Genomic DNA, 15,251 nt, shown 5'->3' on the forward strand with positions numbered 1-15,251 from the left:
TATTATTTTGACATCCTTACTATAAACTTTTTATTAGTATAAATCATCGTTAATTGCAATTATTTTTTATATATATTTATTGACATCCTTACTATTAATTTTTATTATTTTAAATCGCCGTTAATTGCAATCAATCCAAAGAATAAAATGACAAGGATTTAATTAATATATTTTCAAACACTTGGAATTGAAGCCAAGATAGTGGAATGAGAATTTAGGACTGGCACTCAAAAGTTGCTTATAATTAGTAATTAATTAATATGAAGGTTAAAAGCAGCCAAATTAAGTTGTAATTAATAATTAAAACACGTCACATCTTTGGCATCTGTTTAAATTGGTGCTCAACATGAAGTCAAAAGTTTAGAAAGTAGGTGGTCGAGTCCTTGTCCCTAACACGATAGTAGGTGGTCGAGCCCTTGTCCCTAACACGATAGTAGGTGTGTCAAAATGAAATAGATACGTGGCATCTTTGAAGATTACAAGGTTAAAAATTGTCTTTTTATAACGTGATGTAATAATAAGTTGGCATGCCACGAAATATTTATGTAAAAAATATGTTGCGGAATGACAGACAGTTACATAAGTTATATCAATTTGAAAGAGGGCAAGTGACTAAGTGGTGAAATTTGAAAGTAAATTGAGGTTCGATGGTCCAATTGGATTCTAAACTAAAAGTTCAATGACCTGATTGAGACATTAAATTTTTCAGCAACAATATTTTAGATATAAAAGGATAAAATAAGTATTTTTTAAAATTTATTTTAACACTTTCACGATGTAGCAAGTTGCATAAAAGATTCGCAGGCATTTGATTGGCAATTAAGTAATGGGATAATTTTAGTAGCGATCCTAAACATTTGAATTTTCATAGACTTTACCCCCAACCCTTTATTTGCGCTACCCAAGCATTTCAAAAATTCGTACATGAGGTCCAAATGGGTTAAAAGATCGTTAGTGACAATGTTTTAAATATAAAGGTTAATATACATATTTTTTCAATTCTTTAAACACTTTCACGATGTATTGTGTTTTAGGTCTTTTTGTGTTGCATGAATTTTGTTTTTATATAAAATATACTTTTTGAATCAAATCATCGTGCACTTCTTAAACGTATCATTGCACTTCACCTACTTAAAAATTTAGAAACTCCCTAGGAATAATTCGTTAAACAAATAATTTTATAGATATAAGATTTTTCTACATTTACATTTTTATCTTTATGCTATATTTGAAATAAACGTGATATATATTGTTCAATTTTGATTTGCGATACGAGTTTTAGGTACGTGAATTTATATCGTTTTCACAAATGTCACTATACTAATCACATGTTACCAATTTAGATGCTAAAGCGTGCACCTCCAATCCCGATTAGGAAATGCATATTCGGATTGCGTTGGACTAGGTTTTATGATTAGTAATTGAATTCTTGTATGTTTATATGATTCTTTCATTATCAGATGACGATAAGTTCTTCATATGAAGATCTATTATCATGCTTGTTTTCTGATAGTACTCATTTCTATCACGATAAGAGAGATTCCTTATTTGTATCAAAATTTAAATTTTGGGTCGTCAATAAAATTCTAATGGGCGTGGCATATTAATTCACGTGCAATAAAAGTGTGAGGCTTGCATCTCTATGAGAAAGCTTATAGTTCAATTGTCATCGATTCAATCGAAATGTTAATTCAATCCATTAATACAAGTTTGTACAACAACTTTGTATTTTAAAATGTATGTACTAAATAAATTGTTAAGGTCCAATGAATTGACCAAGAAAACTATAGTCTAATAATGATTTAGCTGGAAATTGAATAGCTTTTATTTTTCCTTCATTGGTCCTATTTTATGGGACATTATGTTTTGGTCTGTCGTCTAATTTTTTGACTTTGCAATTCCATGATTTTACCAAGATTGAGGTCATGACCTACCTTCTGCTTTTTGACTTTATTAGTCAACTTAGGAAAGCTCATAAGCAAAGAAAAAAATAAAATAAAAATATACATCATAATTTATATGGTAAACCATCTATCGCTTGATATCAAACGAATTCGTTAAAAACATCAAGATGTGTCATTAAATTTCTTGGTTAAAATACGCTCAAATTTCTATATAAAGGTTAGAATTTCACCTAGATTGTCAATTTTAACGTTAGTTAAATTTAAGTTCATTGACATATGGATTTATGAATTTTATTCAATAATCAAGTTTGTATGCAACAAATGTAATTGATGGAAGGGTTCCCCTTGTTAGTTGTTACTCAACGGATTTTAAGTCAGATGATATATTATTAAAGAAGCAAACAATTTTGAAACCGTTTATAACTTTAGTGACAAATAGGATTAAAATTTTTTTTCAAGGATCAATTTAATATTTTGCATAAACTTAAGTGACTATTGGTGAAATTAACTCAAATATCATTTTGCTTGAACGTAGAAGAACTGTAAAAAGATTTAAGCCTTAATTAGGCTAGGCTCCCCAATCCTTCACATGTTATGGTTATAAGTCCCAAACTTTTAAAATTGAGATTTTGGATCTTCAACTTCTATAAATGTGTAATTTTGGATCCTCACGGCTCACATGACAAAAATTGTCAGTTTGTACATTCGGATTGTACAACGAATTTTAGTCAAATCAGAGATAAATCTTGAGTGATTTGTCAATTGTGTCTTATAATTGTAAATCATGTAAAAGTCGTGTGCAATTTTAAGTTTAATATTTATATGGATAATTTTGATTACTTGAGGATCCACGTTACTAATTTAAATAGGTTGGAAACCAAAACTTTATTCTTGAAAATTGATAACACATAATCACACCATATGAAAGGTTGAAGAGCCATATCCTAATTAATGAATAACGAAAGACTTCAGAATACATGTTTAAATATTTCTCTAGAGATGAGTTCGATGTGATTTTTGACCCTTACATGTTTAAATATTTCTCTAGAGATGAGTTCGATACAAGATAAAAGGTTGACATGGTAAGCAATTTCACATGAATGAATGGGAGAAAATTTCAAAAAGTTAAAAAGATATATTATTCTCTTTATACAGTCCAGGCCAAAAGTCAAAAGTTATAAGTTATCGGTTAAACTAACTTTTTGATATTTGGAACTCATTTGGCCCCCATTTTGTAGAAATGAAAATAAACAGAATAATTTTTTTTTTTAAAAAGAGTGGTTGAAAAAGAAGATTTTTTTTTCGATTTAAGTGTAATATTATTTTATGAAAAATTATGTGGTTGAAAATAAGTGAAAAAAATAAAATAAAAGGTAATGAAATATAAATTAATGGGCCCCAACAGGGATATGGCCCAAAATTCCTCTAATGTTTGTCTTGAATTGAATTTTTCCTTACAAAAAATCTCTTGCTTACTTTTTGACTGGAAATTTGTATTTAATTAATATAAATTTTCAAACGCTTGGAATAGAAGCCAAGATGACAATGAGACCTTGAGAATTGTGGACTGGCACCTTTCAGCTGCTTATAATTAATATGAAAGTCAAGTGCAGTCAAATTAAGTTGGGATTAATAATCAAAGCATGTCCCCATCTTCGGCATCAATTTCTAATGTGTCATTGCTTTGACCACTAATTTAAATCGATCAGACTATTTGACTAAACAAATAGAGCAAGAGGCCTAGTAAGTTCTTGAAATCGAAAGTTTAAAAAGTGCAAGCGCTTGTTCGGTAGGAATTTTAAAAGGGTGTTTGAAAGTGATTTTTCATCCAAAAAAATTGATCTTTTGATCGTTATTTCACTATTCCAACCGTAAAGTTTGACTTCTTCTCTCGCAGATAATCCCCACTTTTCTTCTAACGATCAAAAAATCAATTCTTAAAATCACTCCCAAATAGAACCTAAACCAATTAAAATCAATTTTTTGACCGTTGTCACTATTTCAACCGTCTTTTTAATTCTTCTCTTACAGGTAGAACCCACTTTAACTCTAACGGTCAAAAAATTAATTCTCAAAATATCCACAAAACAAGAGCTTGTCGATCTTCAAAGTGAGTCCAATCCTTGTACTGAATACAAGAGCACTAACAAATGATCAAAAAACTAATGCCATAAATTACAAGCATTGGCAATAACCAATACTATAAAATGCTAATAAACATAGCATTCATCGAGGTTCAAAAACAAAAAACTACTGCTAAAAAGCGCGGTCGTCCCATCAACAAAAATGCCGAGTTACTCTATTTTAGAGATTTTCATCTTCAATATTTTTTCAAGCAAAAACGACGATTCAGTTGCATAGTCCACAGGAGCAACAGCTCTGATAGTTATCCTCTGCCTTTTCTCATTGTTGTATTCTTGTAGAGTAACACTAACTCGAAATAGGTGTGGAATCCAGGTAGCTTCCTTCAGTTTCAATTGATAAGAACTTTCTCCATCCTAATATTCAGAAAAATAACAAAAGATATCACCAAGACATCAGACAAGATGATCCATGCTTGTATAAATTAAGGTTGCACAATGTTAACCTGGGATTTTAGCTCGTTAAGTTCATCTGCAGAGCATCCGATTATTTTCTCTGCTTGTTCGTTGAAAACAGAGAAATAGGCTTCACCACTAGCATCAGAAACTTTTACTGTCATTATATATCTGCAACCCGACAAAAATGATTTTGTATTCAGGACATTTAAGTACGAAGTAGGATAAATTAATGATTAGTAACTTGGATTTGCGCAAGTCACGAACCTCAAGCTGCATTCTTCGTCGTTCTTCTGGCACCCTTCGCACCAATATCCGGATCCAATAGCATCCGTGACTTTCTTGGTACAAGTCTTGCAAGCACGATACCACATAGTTTGGTCGGGTTTGATGTAACTTATGTACGCTTTAACATTGAAATATGCAGGCTGCCAAGAAAAAAATATTATCTAAACTATGGGCCAATAATTTTCACCATCATACCTAGATGTAGCAATTAAAGTCATGGGAAAATATATACCTTGTCCTCGCCCAACAATGGGTCACTGGTGATATGAGATAACAAGACCCTATTGGAGTACATAGATTGAACCCCATTTTTAGTCGAAGGGCTTAAGCCAGAACCAACAAATGCCAAAGAAGTTTCTTTGCCTTCAGAATCATACCTGCATCAATTAACATATGCTAAAATGATTCCCCGCAATTAGGTAAGAAACTAAAACAAAAATTGTAACTCCAACTGAACAATTTCTTTTACCAGGATCTCAACTTTTTGGCTTCTGGTAAGTCTGGATTGATTACCACAACACTTTTGCTCAGCGTTGACAGTGACAACCCTGAAGTATCACATAAAATTAGCACATTACCAAGATCTAATTTGATTTGTAGTAATAATACATATAATATATTATTAATACCCTGAAAATCTCCAACTTTGAGTGATTTAATTGCAACTACTGGAGATTTATCGGCCATGTCTAGCAGTTCTTGTCCTACACTCGTGGCAAGATCATTCCATAGAGACACAACGACAGTCTTCTTCCTGAGAATCACACATCGTAGGTTCAACTTCACAATCAAGGGAAGTAAATGCAAAAATCAAAGAGGCATAACACTTACGTCTCATCAGCGATCGTTATATCACGCTTGGGAATTGTCTCGTTATCACTTTTCCGTCGAATACTCATAGTCGGAGATACTTCTCGAACAACACCAACAACATCTATCATTGACACAGATAAAAACATTACACTTTGAAGAGCAAGAATTGTGTAATAAAGGGTTTCAGCAATGGTGCTTACCAACAAGATCTCGCCCGTTAACATATGAACCTAATTCATCAATTGGGACGAAATTGAATTTTGTTTCGGGGATAAAAGTAGCCTCACTACTAGCTTCCTCGACTTCAGAATATTCATTTAACGTCATTTCATAATCATTTTGCACAGTTTTAAATTGCTTGTTAGCAACTTTCAGAGTTCCCTTCGATATGTAATAGACCTTCTCCAACTGAAATTTATCGTAAAACTTTTTCGCAGCCTCATTAAACATTGTTGCTTTTATTTGTGTGCCCTGAACCATATCATTAATTCAGAATCTTATGTCATGTACAAAACTAATAAACTAGAGAAATATTGTAAAACAAACTCACATCTTCATCAGTCAATTCTACATTGAACACACACCCTTCTCCCCTGGCATTCCTATACGACCGCATGTTACCTTTCAAGGTTACACGAACCTTAATCGTCCAAATTCCTTGATATGGATTCAAGGAAACAAGCGGATGAATTCTTCGGGTCATTGCCATTCGAGCAGACGGTGCCATACTGATTTTCATTAATTGCAACAACATTAACACCTCAACATCAAATCATAGCATCACACAACTATCACAAAACTCTTTCAAATTAAGTTAAAGATAGAAGAAAACACTTACTTTCCATGTTGCTCATGAACTATTTGAGCAGCTGATTTAGTCACAATTTCCTGCTTTGACTTCAAAACGATGCCATTAACTTCACTTTTTACTTCACCATCCATTTCCTGTTTTGGCTTCATTTCGAGGCCACTATCCTTAGTTTTTGCCTCGGCCTTATACTCAGAGTCGAGTGCGGGAGACACGGTCTCAAATTTTGTTACAAATAAGTACCTGAAAATTAACATAACATAGACTTAGACCTTCGTTAAAAAAATTTAGTTAACAGAACGTAATGAAAAAAAGGCATAATGATTTTTACTTCTCGTTCTTCGTTGGGATGTCATTTAGAGTGTAATCAAGAATCCGAATAAGACCCAAGTTCTGAACACTCCCAGAGGTGATTAAAGACGACAGAGTAGATTGAAACATGGCCTTGACCTTCATTTTCCCATCACTCGCGGTAAATCTGCAAATAATCAGAAAATCTAACAAATTTGGTACATTCATTGCATGAAAAATCTAGCCCACAAATGTAAATAATTCAGAAAGACAATCTACAAACAATAAAACTAAACAATTTCAGCTATAGATTTCCTTTAAATTATTGAATAAATAGATCCCACTATTAGAAATATAACAGAATCAATTTTAGCTAACCCCCATCTCACTGTAGCCATGCATACATAAGTACATACACAAAGAAAACGAAAAAAGCATAATGCTGATTCTTGAACATTTTCATTTTTAGTGTAAATAACGAAAAAGATAAGAGAAATACGTGAATTTGCTCCCAGTAGGCTTTAGATCCAGTACTTGTACGACTAATTCCGGCAACTCTGAAGACGAATCGGTAGATGGTTTCGCCAATATGGTCGATATCGCATCTGGGCTAATCATTTCAGCCATTTTTACTTTTTCCAACAAAAAACCCACTAATTTTTTCGTTCAGAAGATGTAAAAACAGAGTGAGAGAAAAAGATTAACAAAGAGGCAATTGAGGGGTTGGGGGATTTGTATATGTAGAAATTGGGGAATTTTTGGATGTTTTTCTTTGAAAATATTTTAATTGTCTTACGATGGGTGGCGGGAATGATTTTGGCGCGTGCAATTTGTATCAAATGGCGCCGGAAGTTTTTAGAATTTTGATTTAACCCCCCCAAATTGTTGAAAAATTAGGTAATTACTCATAGTTCTTTGATTTAGCCCTATTCTTTTTATAAGAATGTATTTTTGAATAGTGTATTAATGAAACAAGAAAGAATTTTGAATTTGTGTGTACTATTATTTTATTAAAAAATGTATAGTTGAAATGATGTCAAAATTGTTTAAAAATGTATTTTTTTTCAAAAGAATTGGCTCAAACAAGGGTTTAAAGAATGTAAAAGTTGCATTTCAATCCCTTTATTTTAGTGGTGGCAATGAGTACGAGATTATATTTAGCCCTTGTTTGAACCACGTTATTTTTACAAGAATGCATTTTTGAATAATGTATTGATAGAAAATATGTGATTAAAAAAATAAGGAAAAGTTTGGATTTGCTCGCGATATTATTTTATTGAAAAATGTATAATTGAAATAATATCAAATCATTGTTTAAAATGTATTTTTTTTTTTTTTTTTGAAAAAAATGTGAATCAAACGGGACATTAATGGAGTAAGGTCAAAATAGGAAAGCATTTCTACTTTTCTCTATCCAACAAACTCTACACATTACATGGAACTGCAACTAAACTGAAGCTGTTGATTCCAGTTTAGTTCCAAAAGTTGCATGAATTCGAATAATTTACAAATTACTCAAAAGTTCAATAGGTAGTTTCGATTTTTGAAATGTCCGAACAAAACCATCGAATGCCCACCCCTAAGCAGGACCATCTGCCAACTCGACTCGTTCAACTACAAGTTCATGGCTCGAGCCAAACTCAACATGTAAAGCCTGAAGTCTTTGTGAGCCGAACTGTTGAGGCCACAAGTTCCCTTTTTTTACTTATTATATGATTACATTAAGTTTCCCTTTTCATCCAGTATTTAATTATTTATATTTTTCCTTACAGACTATCATATATAAAAACCAAAAAGTTCACAAGTCGAGATGGCTCAACCCCCGTTTGGCCCTCATTAAATTACATTTCATTTTTTACTCTTTTATTTTCAACCACACAATATTTTATAAAATAATATTACACGAAAACCAAGAACTTTTTCTTCTTTTTTGACCACTCATTTGTTTAAAAAGTACTCTTCCAACCGTTTTCATTTCAAAAAATAGGGGCCAAACGGGAGCTCAAGTAGGCCCATGTATCGGGTCAACAAACTGAGGCTATTGCCACCTCTACTCAGTTCAGAGAGATATATGCTTCTTTCATCGTATGGATTAGATCTGGCTGGTCTTGAGCTCTCATGTGCGGATAACTTTCAATATAATGGCTAGTCTTTTAATCATTTGAAGATACCACAAAAGTTTAGTGGGGGTCACTATAAGCTACATCCTACTAATCCATGTTTGGTGTAAATAAAAATCTACTGAAAAATATCAAATCAAAATCAACAATTAATTTTAATCCCACATTTCAATGATTTCATCAACTTTTATCAAAATCTAATTTTAATCTACACCAAATAGTAGCTCATCATTACCATTACAAGAGAAAAATCTAAATTCCAGCATTGAACCATAAATATGACAATACATGTCCAAAGTTTAATGTATTACTTGGTAATAACATCTCAGTTAATAAACAAAAAATAAAACATCAAGTCCAAAAAAGGTAAAAGAGAGATATTTCAAGTTCCATAACCGGGTGATGCTTAGAAAAGAGAAGTTCCTTTTCCCTTCTTATCTCCACCAATCTCAAAATGCTTGCACCTCTAAAAAGCCAACGATAATATGCAATTGTTAGTATCAGAGCAGAGAGATTTTCAGGATGAAAATAAATACATGACTATGTGAGATTGAAAAACTGACCTTGATTGGATGCTGAGAAACGTGCTTGCAGCCCTGGCATTGCAGCCTCAGCACAATCTTCTTAGTCGTTTTCGCCTAGTTTCCAAGACAATGATGTAAAAATGGTAAAATTAGTACATCGATGATTGAGAATCAATTTTATTACCATCCTTTCTAGTCATCAAAACCTTTTCTACTCCAATTTAGCTCCTGTTTATATTTGCCGATGGCAATTTTTATTTTCTTTCTAATGTGTTTTTACCTTCTTGTGGAAGACAGGCTTGGTCTGTCCACCATAACCTGATTGCTTGCGATCATACCGGCGCTTCCCCTGAGCAGCTAAGCTATCTTTTCCCTTCTTGTACTGGGTAACCTTGTGCAAGGTGTGCTTTCTGCACTCCTTGGATTTGCAGTAAGTCTTCTTTGTCTTCGGAACATTCACCTATAAAAATCAGTTCACAAGCAGATCAACTTTTTAAAAATCCAAAATGTATTCTGCTTTGAAATGTTATGATCAAAATCCTTCAAAACTACAGGAAAGAAAACCATATACAGCAAGTTATGGGTTCAGCAAATGGTTAAAATACACTTGGCATAACATCGGTTTATAATTAAAAATTAAAGGAAATGGAAACGGAAAAGGATAATGATAGCAAAGTAGCCAATCAAAAATTTAATGGTGCTAAGAACAGGTATCAATCACATCTAGATGATAAAATAGTTGCACAATCTCACAAACTTAATTTCCCATATGGCCATTAAAAACATGAAAAGAATAGGAAGTTCAGTCAGCTAGAAATGAAATTAGCTTGCACTTAAAAAATAAGGACCACCAACGACAGAAGAAAAGCTGGTAGACGGGCATCATACATTTTATGTAAATGAACAAATTTAACTGATAAGATCGAGTAAGATTGTTAAGGTCTAATGATTGACTGGACAGCACAAAGGTGAAAGCCATACTAGCTGGACAAATGACTATACTATAAATGCAAATATGATTAGGCAACCCACAAAAGCAATAATAGAAGTTCTACAGAACAAACTAAACATACAAAACTGCAATAATGCTATGAGCCTTTGATCATGGGGTTTTGTATTTACACGTCTATCCTAAATTGCAAGAAAAAGTTCTTATAGTCCATTGAGCCATTCTTTCATAAGAGATGATATTGAATATGAATACAAACCTCATACTGAATTTTACATTGTACAAATGTTTCTTACAACCTTCTAGTCCAATTTGGTAGCAGTAACTCTGGCCATGAAAGAAGATAGTACAAAGGTAATTGAAAAGAAACTGCGTACATTTCCAGAATACGAAAATTTGAATAATAAAAAAGCAATGTGCCGCTCAAATTCTTAATTTCACTGATTCACAACATAATTTAATCATCCACGTTCAAATCTCCACATTTAAACAGAAAATCAAACCGCACTCAAGAACCAAAATACACTAAAAACTAGAAACAAAAACACAGATTTAGAGTAAACAGTAGATTAGAAATCAACAAAAATAGCTATGGGAGAAAGTTAAGTGGGCTAAAATTACCATGGCTGCCGATCAGAGACGAAGAGCGTGGATACGAAATTCTGCAAATTGCAGTTTTCGATTAGGGTTTTGTATTAAAATGGGCGGGCTTACAACTCATTTACCGGGCTTCTAAGGCCCATTGTCAATGCCCCAATGAGTTTTGAGGATAGATAAAGGGAATATTTAGAATAGTAAATTGATGTGAAATGTGTGGTTGAAAAATAAGGAAAAGTTTTTTGTTTATATGTAATATTATTTTAATAAAGAATATGTGGCTGAAAAAAAAAAGAAAAATACATTTTAAAAAAAATGACTACCAAATGGGGCCAAAGTCCCAAATCGATCCTAATGGTTCAGTTCGTTTTTTCGTAAGTTAATTTGGTTAATAAAAATTTGATTTTCTTCTTGGTTCTACACTTAGAACCAAAAATTGAAACTATCATTTTTTTAATTTCGTGTTTTTTTTTCTAATAATCGAACTTACCAAATTATTTCAGTATAAAAAATTGAACTCAGGCTCAGTGGTATACATTGGTAAATGAATTAATTGATAAAAGGAAATAGTGAACTTTATTAGACGACTTGTTATTTGTGTTTAAAAATTTTGGGTTATGTTTGTCGTTTTGTATTAAGATGAAACTTATTCTTTATTGGACTATTGTTTTGCTTCAAATATTTGGAAAATGAAATTATAAGAATATCAAAAAATTTAATTATGATATTGAACAGATTCATAATTGAAGTTGGACTCGAATATTCCATTTATAAGATACCTAATAATTCTTGGTTCGATTCTCTTTGGAACTTGATCATTCCCACCCTACCCTAGAGAGATTCATATTTTTGAGTCAACATTATTCCCATATTACCCTGTCTACAATGAGGATCCTCCAAGATGAAATATCTACTCTAATACAAACCGTAAAAAGTTTTACTACTTTAAGCATCCTCCTTTTACAATTCAATTTTAAGGATGAATTATACCAAAAGCCGTTATTACAATTGACCACTATTTTAAAACAAAAATCGTGGTGGAAACCCATGCTGTGGATAAAACTATGGGGTGGTTTGGGAGATATTTTTATGTAAAAATGCATTTTTGAATGGTAAATTGATGGGAAATGTGCGGTTGAAACATAAGGAAATTTTTTTAATTTATATGTAATATTATTTTAATAAAAAATATGTGATTGAAAAGAAGAGAGAGAAAAATGCATTTTAAAAAAAAAGGGTACCAAATGGGGTCTACATCAGGAGAACTACTTCAAGTAGAAGACTTGTTTTGTAATATCACCAAGTAAAATAGGATGCTATGGACGTGAGTCTTAAAGAAGGATGGAATGTATCGATCTAATTGTATTTCATGTTGCCTGCTTTTGAGGGTTTATAATTTAAAATAGAAATGCTAAAAAGCAAATAGGTGCGATCTAGGAAGGAAAAAGTACATTACTATACTTTAAATATACGCTTTCAAATTTAACAAATTTTGATGAAATATTTAAAAAATTAGGTGATCATGTAACCTCTAATAAATTTTGTGACCTATATTTAATCAAATAAGTTATAATCACAATAAACACATAATTTATGATCATGATTACGTACTGATCACAATCACATACCATATAACTTATGTGTCGCATATCCCATATTAAGTCACATGTCACATAATTAATGGATCATAAATCACAATTAATTGTTCACAATCACTCTGCATCTCATCCACCCCAACCCACCATTGTTGGCACCACCTTCACCTCACAACCACCACCTTCACCTCAATTAAACATCCACAACGATCTCAAACAAATCAGCAATTCAAAGCACGTCAAGGCCACCTATGAAAGCTTTCCGTCGGAACACCGCCAACTACAACGCCACCAGCAACATCTTTTGACAGCTAAGCACCGCTACGTGCCGCTACCACCGAACCTAGATTTGACAATCTCAAAACATCCATCGACAATTAGTTCTATATCAAATAGTCCACAATCACCACCGTACACAACGTAGAGCCATTGCGTTAACCATCCATGCTACATCATCACCACAAAAAAGCAAGCAAAAATTTGAATCCATTGTTTCACCCCATTTTAACCGTCCAAGAAATGATGACGTTGAAACTTTCTTCAGTAAAGTGGAGATGATGCGAGTGTTTGGGCTCAGAGGTAGAGGCAGCGAACGGCGAGTGAAGCTGAACAGGATTTCCGGGAAGAGAGGCTCCAGTAATGTTGAAACCCCTTTTTTTAAAATTTTTTTTTATCTCGGGATGTAATAGTTCAAAAGACACTTGACAACAATAACGCAAATAGTATCCATATGGACCATATTCCAATCAGTCTCAACTATTAAATATCATTAATCATACAAGTTTAGCTAATACACTCAACAAATTTCATAACCAATCATTTTGAATAACAAGAAATCTTTGTATACGTTGGCTTGAACCTAATTATTGATGATAAGCATTTGAAATTACAACATATTGTTGTATCAAAAGTTGATAGGCTCCAAATATACCCTCTTAAGTACAATTTATTCAGGCCTAACAATAATTCTGTCTGTATCGAGCTAAAATACACTGAAACTGAACTTTTAAGCCCCATGTAAAATCAAAACTCCATCATTGAAACACAAATATGATACCAAGTGTCTAAAATTACATCTACTACTTGGTAAAACATCTCAGCCATCAAAAATCGAAACCATATAAAGCAAAAGAGAAATATTCCAAGTTCCACCACCGGTGCTTGGAAAAGAGAAGTTCCTTTTCCATTCTTATCTCCACCAATCTCAAAATGCTTGCATCTCCGCAAACCAATGACAAAATTTCATAAATGGAGGCATATTCATTATGAAACAAATATATGATCACGTAAAATTTAAATAGCAACCTTCATTGGGTGCTGGGAAACGTCCTTACAGCCCTGTCATTGCAGCCTAAGCACAATCTTCTTTGTCGTGACAAGAATAAGAAAGCTAAATTTATACAATGAATTTAGCACTTCAGATAGGTACTAGTAGCTCTAGAAGGATTGAGAATCAATATGGAAAATCATAAACTTTTCTTTGTCAGTTTTATTCTTTAAACTATCCAATTATCTAAACACTGCATGGTGGATAGTAATTTTTACACCTTGCTAACTTTTTCCAGCATAAAAAAGACATGTAAATAGTTTCTACCTTCTTGTAGAAGACATGCTTGGTCTGTCCACCATAACCTGATTGTTTGCTGTCATAACGATGGTTCCCCTGAGCAGCTAACTGCTAAGCTGTCTTTTCCCTTCTTGTATTAGATGACCTTATGCAAGATATCCTTTCTGCATTCCTTCGATTTGCAGCAAGTCTTCTCTGTCTTCGGAAAGTTCAACTTTCAATACCAGTTCACAAATAGCTCAACTTAAAGATAACCAAACCATTTGAGCCAATTAAATACTAAATGGCATGCAAGGCGACAATGTAACAAACCCAGAACTATCAAAGGAGGCGTCGGACATTTGAAATGTTACCATCAAGCACCTCAGGAGATAAAGGAAACATATACAGAACGTTACAGATTTAGCAAATAACCACAACATACATACGTAGATTTGCAACTCACAGATAATAGCTAAAAGACTTTTAAAGATGGCATTAAAAAGGGGGTGAGCAACAAGGGAAAATGCTAAAGACTAAACTTCAATTATGTCCAGATTACATAGAAGAATCCTATATCTCAAATAATGCCACCGATTACTGTAACTATTTTCCATGTGCTCACTTAAAAATATAGAGATAAGAGGAGGTTTACTCAACTAGAAGTTAAACTTAGTAATCAAAATACAGATACCAACAATAGAGAAAAAGCCAATACACGGGCAGCACATCACTTAAGCTAAGTATAATCCTGAGGTCCAGTGACAAACAGAGCAGCTGGACAAATCATGCTATTGCAAAATCCATAAAAGCAACAATTGAAGTTCCTCAAAATAAACAATCTGTACAATCAAATAGCAGCACTGAACAAATGGAGTTCTGTTTAATCATCCCGCCTCAGCTGCAGGAAAGATTTCTTCAACTCCATTTAGCTCACAAGTTAGCAAGAGGTAATGATTTCTTGATTAACTATTTCACAACACAATCCATTTATTTTTTATTTCTTATCTTCACTAGAAAATGGATTGAACCGCATCTAAAATAAAAACTTACAATTGAAAAAACAAAAAAACAAAAACAAATATAGAAGGGTGATAAGTTCAGTAGCTGGGCTACCAGAATGACTAACATTAAAAGTAAATTGAAGTTTAATGAACTGATTGTGACAAATTAAACTTGGACTCTGAAGTATCAAGCATGATATAAAAGTACATTCATACTAATTGAAATTTTTTCCTAATCAATCCTTGCAAAATTCAATATAAAAAATCAGATATTC

At 32.8% G+C, this 15,251-nt stretch overlaps 2 protein-coding genes across 2 annotated transcripts; both read right to left on the minus strand.

The window, feature by feature from the left end:
• Positions 1–3,946: 3,946 nt before the first annotated feature.
• LOC111372408 (replication protein A 70 kDa DNA-binding subunit B-like) lies at positions 3,947–7,396 on the minus strand. Its single transcript, XM_022994752.1, has 12 exons — positions 7,141–7,396; positions 6,682–6,828; positions 6,381–6,593; positions 6,093–6,270; positions 5,743–6,013; positions 5,561–5,663; positions 5,359–5,483; positions 5,199–5,277; positions 4,962–5,106; positions 4,709–4,869; positions 4,492–4,612; positions 3,947–4,402 (listed from the first exon to the last, which is right to left on the minus strand). Exons 1-12 carry the CDS (start codon positions 7,266–7,268, stop codon positions 4,199–4,201), a joined length of 1,875 nt encoding a protein of 624 aa, XP_022850520.1. The 5' UTR covers positions 7,269–7,396; the 3' UTR covers positions 3,947–4,198.
• A 1,574-nt stretch (positions 7,397–8,970) lies between these two features.
• Positions 8,971–10,963, minus strand: LOC111372411 (60S ribosomal protein L44). Its single transcript, XM_022994753.1, has 4 exons — positions 10,856–10,963; positions 9,566–9,745; positions 9,325–9,399; positions 8,971–9,227 (listed from the first exon to the last, which is right to left on the minus strand). The coding sequence occupies exons 1-4, from the start codon at positions 10,856–10,858 to the stop codon at positions 9,168–9,170; spliced, it is 318 nt and encodes a 105-aa protein (XP_022850521.1). The 5' UTR covers positions 10,859–10,963; the 3' UTR covers positions 8,971–9,167.
• Positions 10,964–15,251: the final 4,288 nt, after the last annotated feature.

Source organism: Olea europaea, chromosome 23 (assembly GCF_002742605.1).
Source record: "Olea europaea var. sylvestris chromosome 23, O_europaea_v1, whole genome shotgun sequence".
NCBI classification, from domain to species: domain Eukaryota; kingdom Viridiplantae; phylum Streptophyta; class Magnoliopsida; order Lamiales; family Oleaceae; genus Olea; species Olea europaea.

Excerpts from the sequence above, each read along its gene's own strand:
- LOC111372408 (XM_022994752.1), bottom strand. The coding sequence starts at position 7,268 with ATGGCTGAAATGATTAGCCCAGATGCGATATCGACCATATTGGCGAAA. Across the intron at positions 6,594-6,681 it reads ATCCCAACGAAGAACGAGAA|GTACTTATTTGTAACAAAAT; the intron begins GTAAAAATCATT and ends GTTAATTTTCAG. Across the intron at positions 5,484-5,560 it reads ATAACGATCGCTGATGAGAC|GAAGAAGACTGTCGTTGTGT; the intron begins GTAAGTGTTATG and ends TGTGATTCTCAG.
- LOC111372411 (XM_022994753.1), bottom strand. Across the intron at positions 9,400-9,565 it reads AGCCTGTCTTCCACAAGAAG|GCGAAAACGACTAAGAAGAT; the intron begins GTAAAAACACAT and ends CTTGGAAACTAG. Across the intron at positions 9,228-9,324 it reads TTTCTCAGCATCCAATCAAG|AGGTGCAAGCATTTTGAGAT; the intron begins GTCAGTTTTTCA and ends TTGGCTTTTTAG.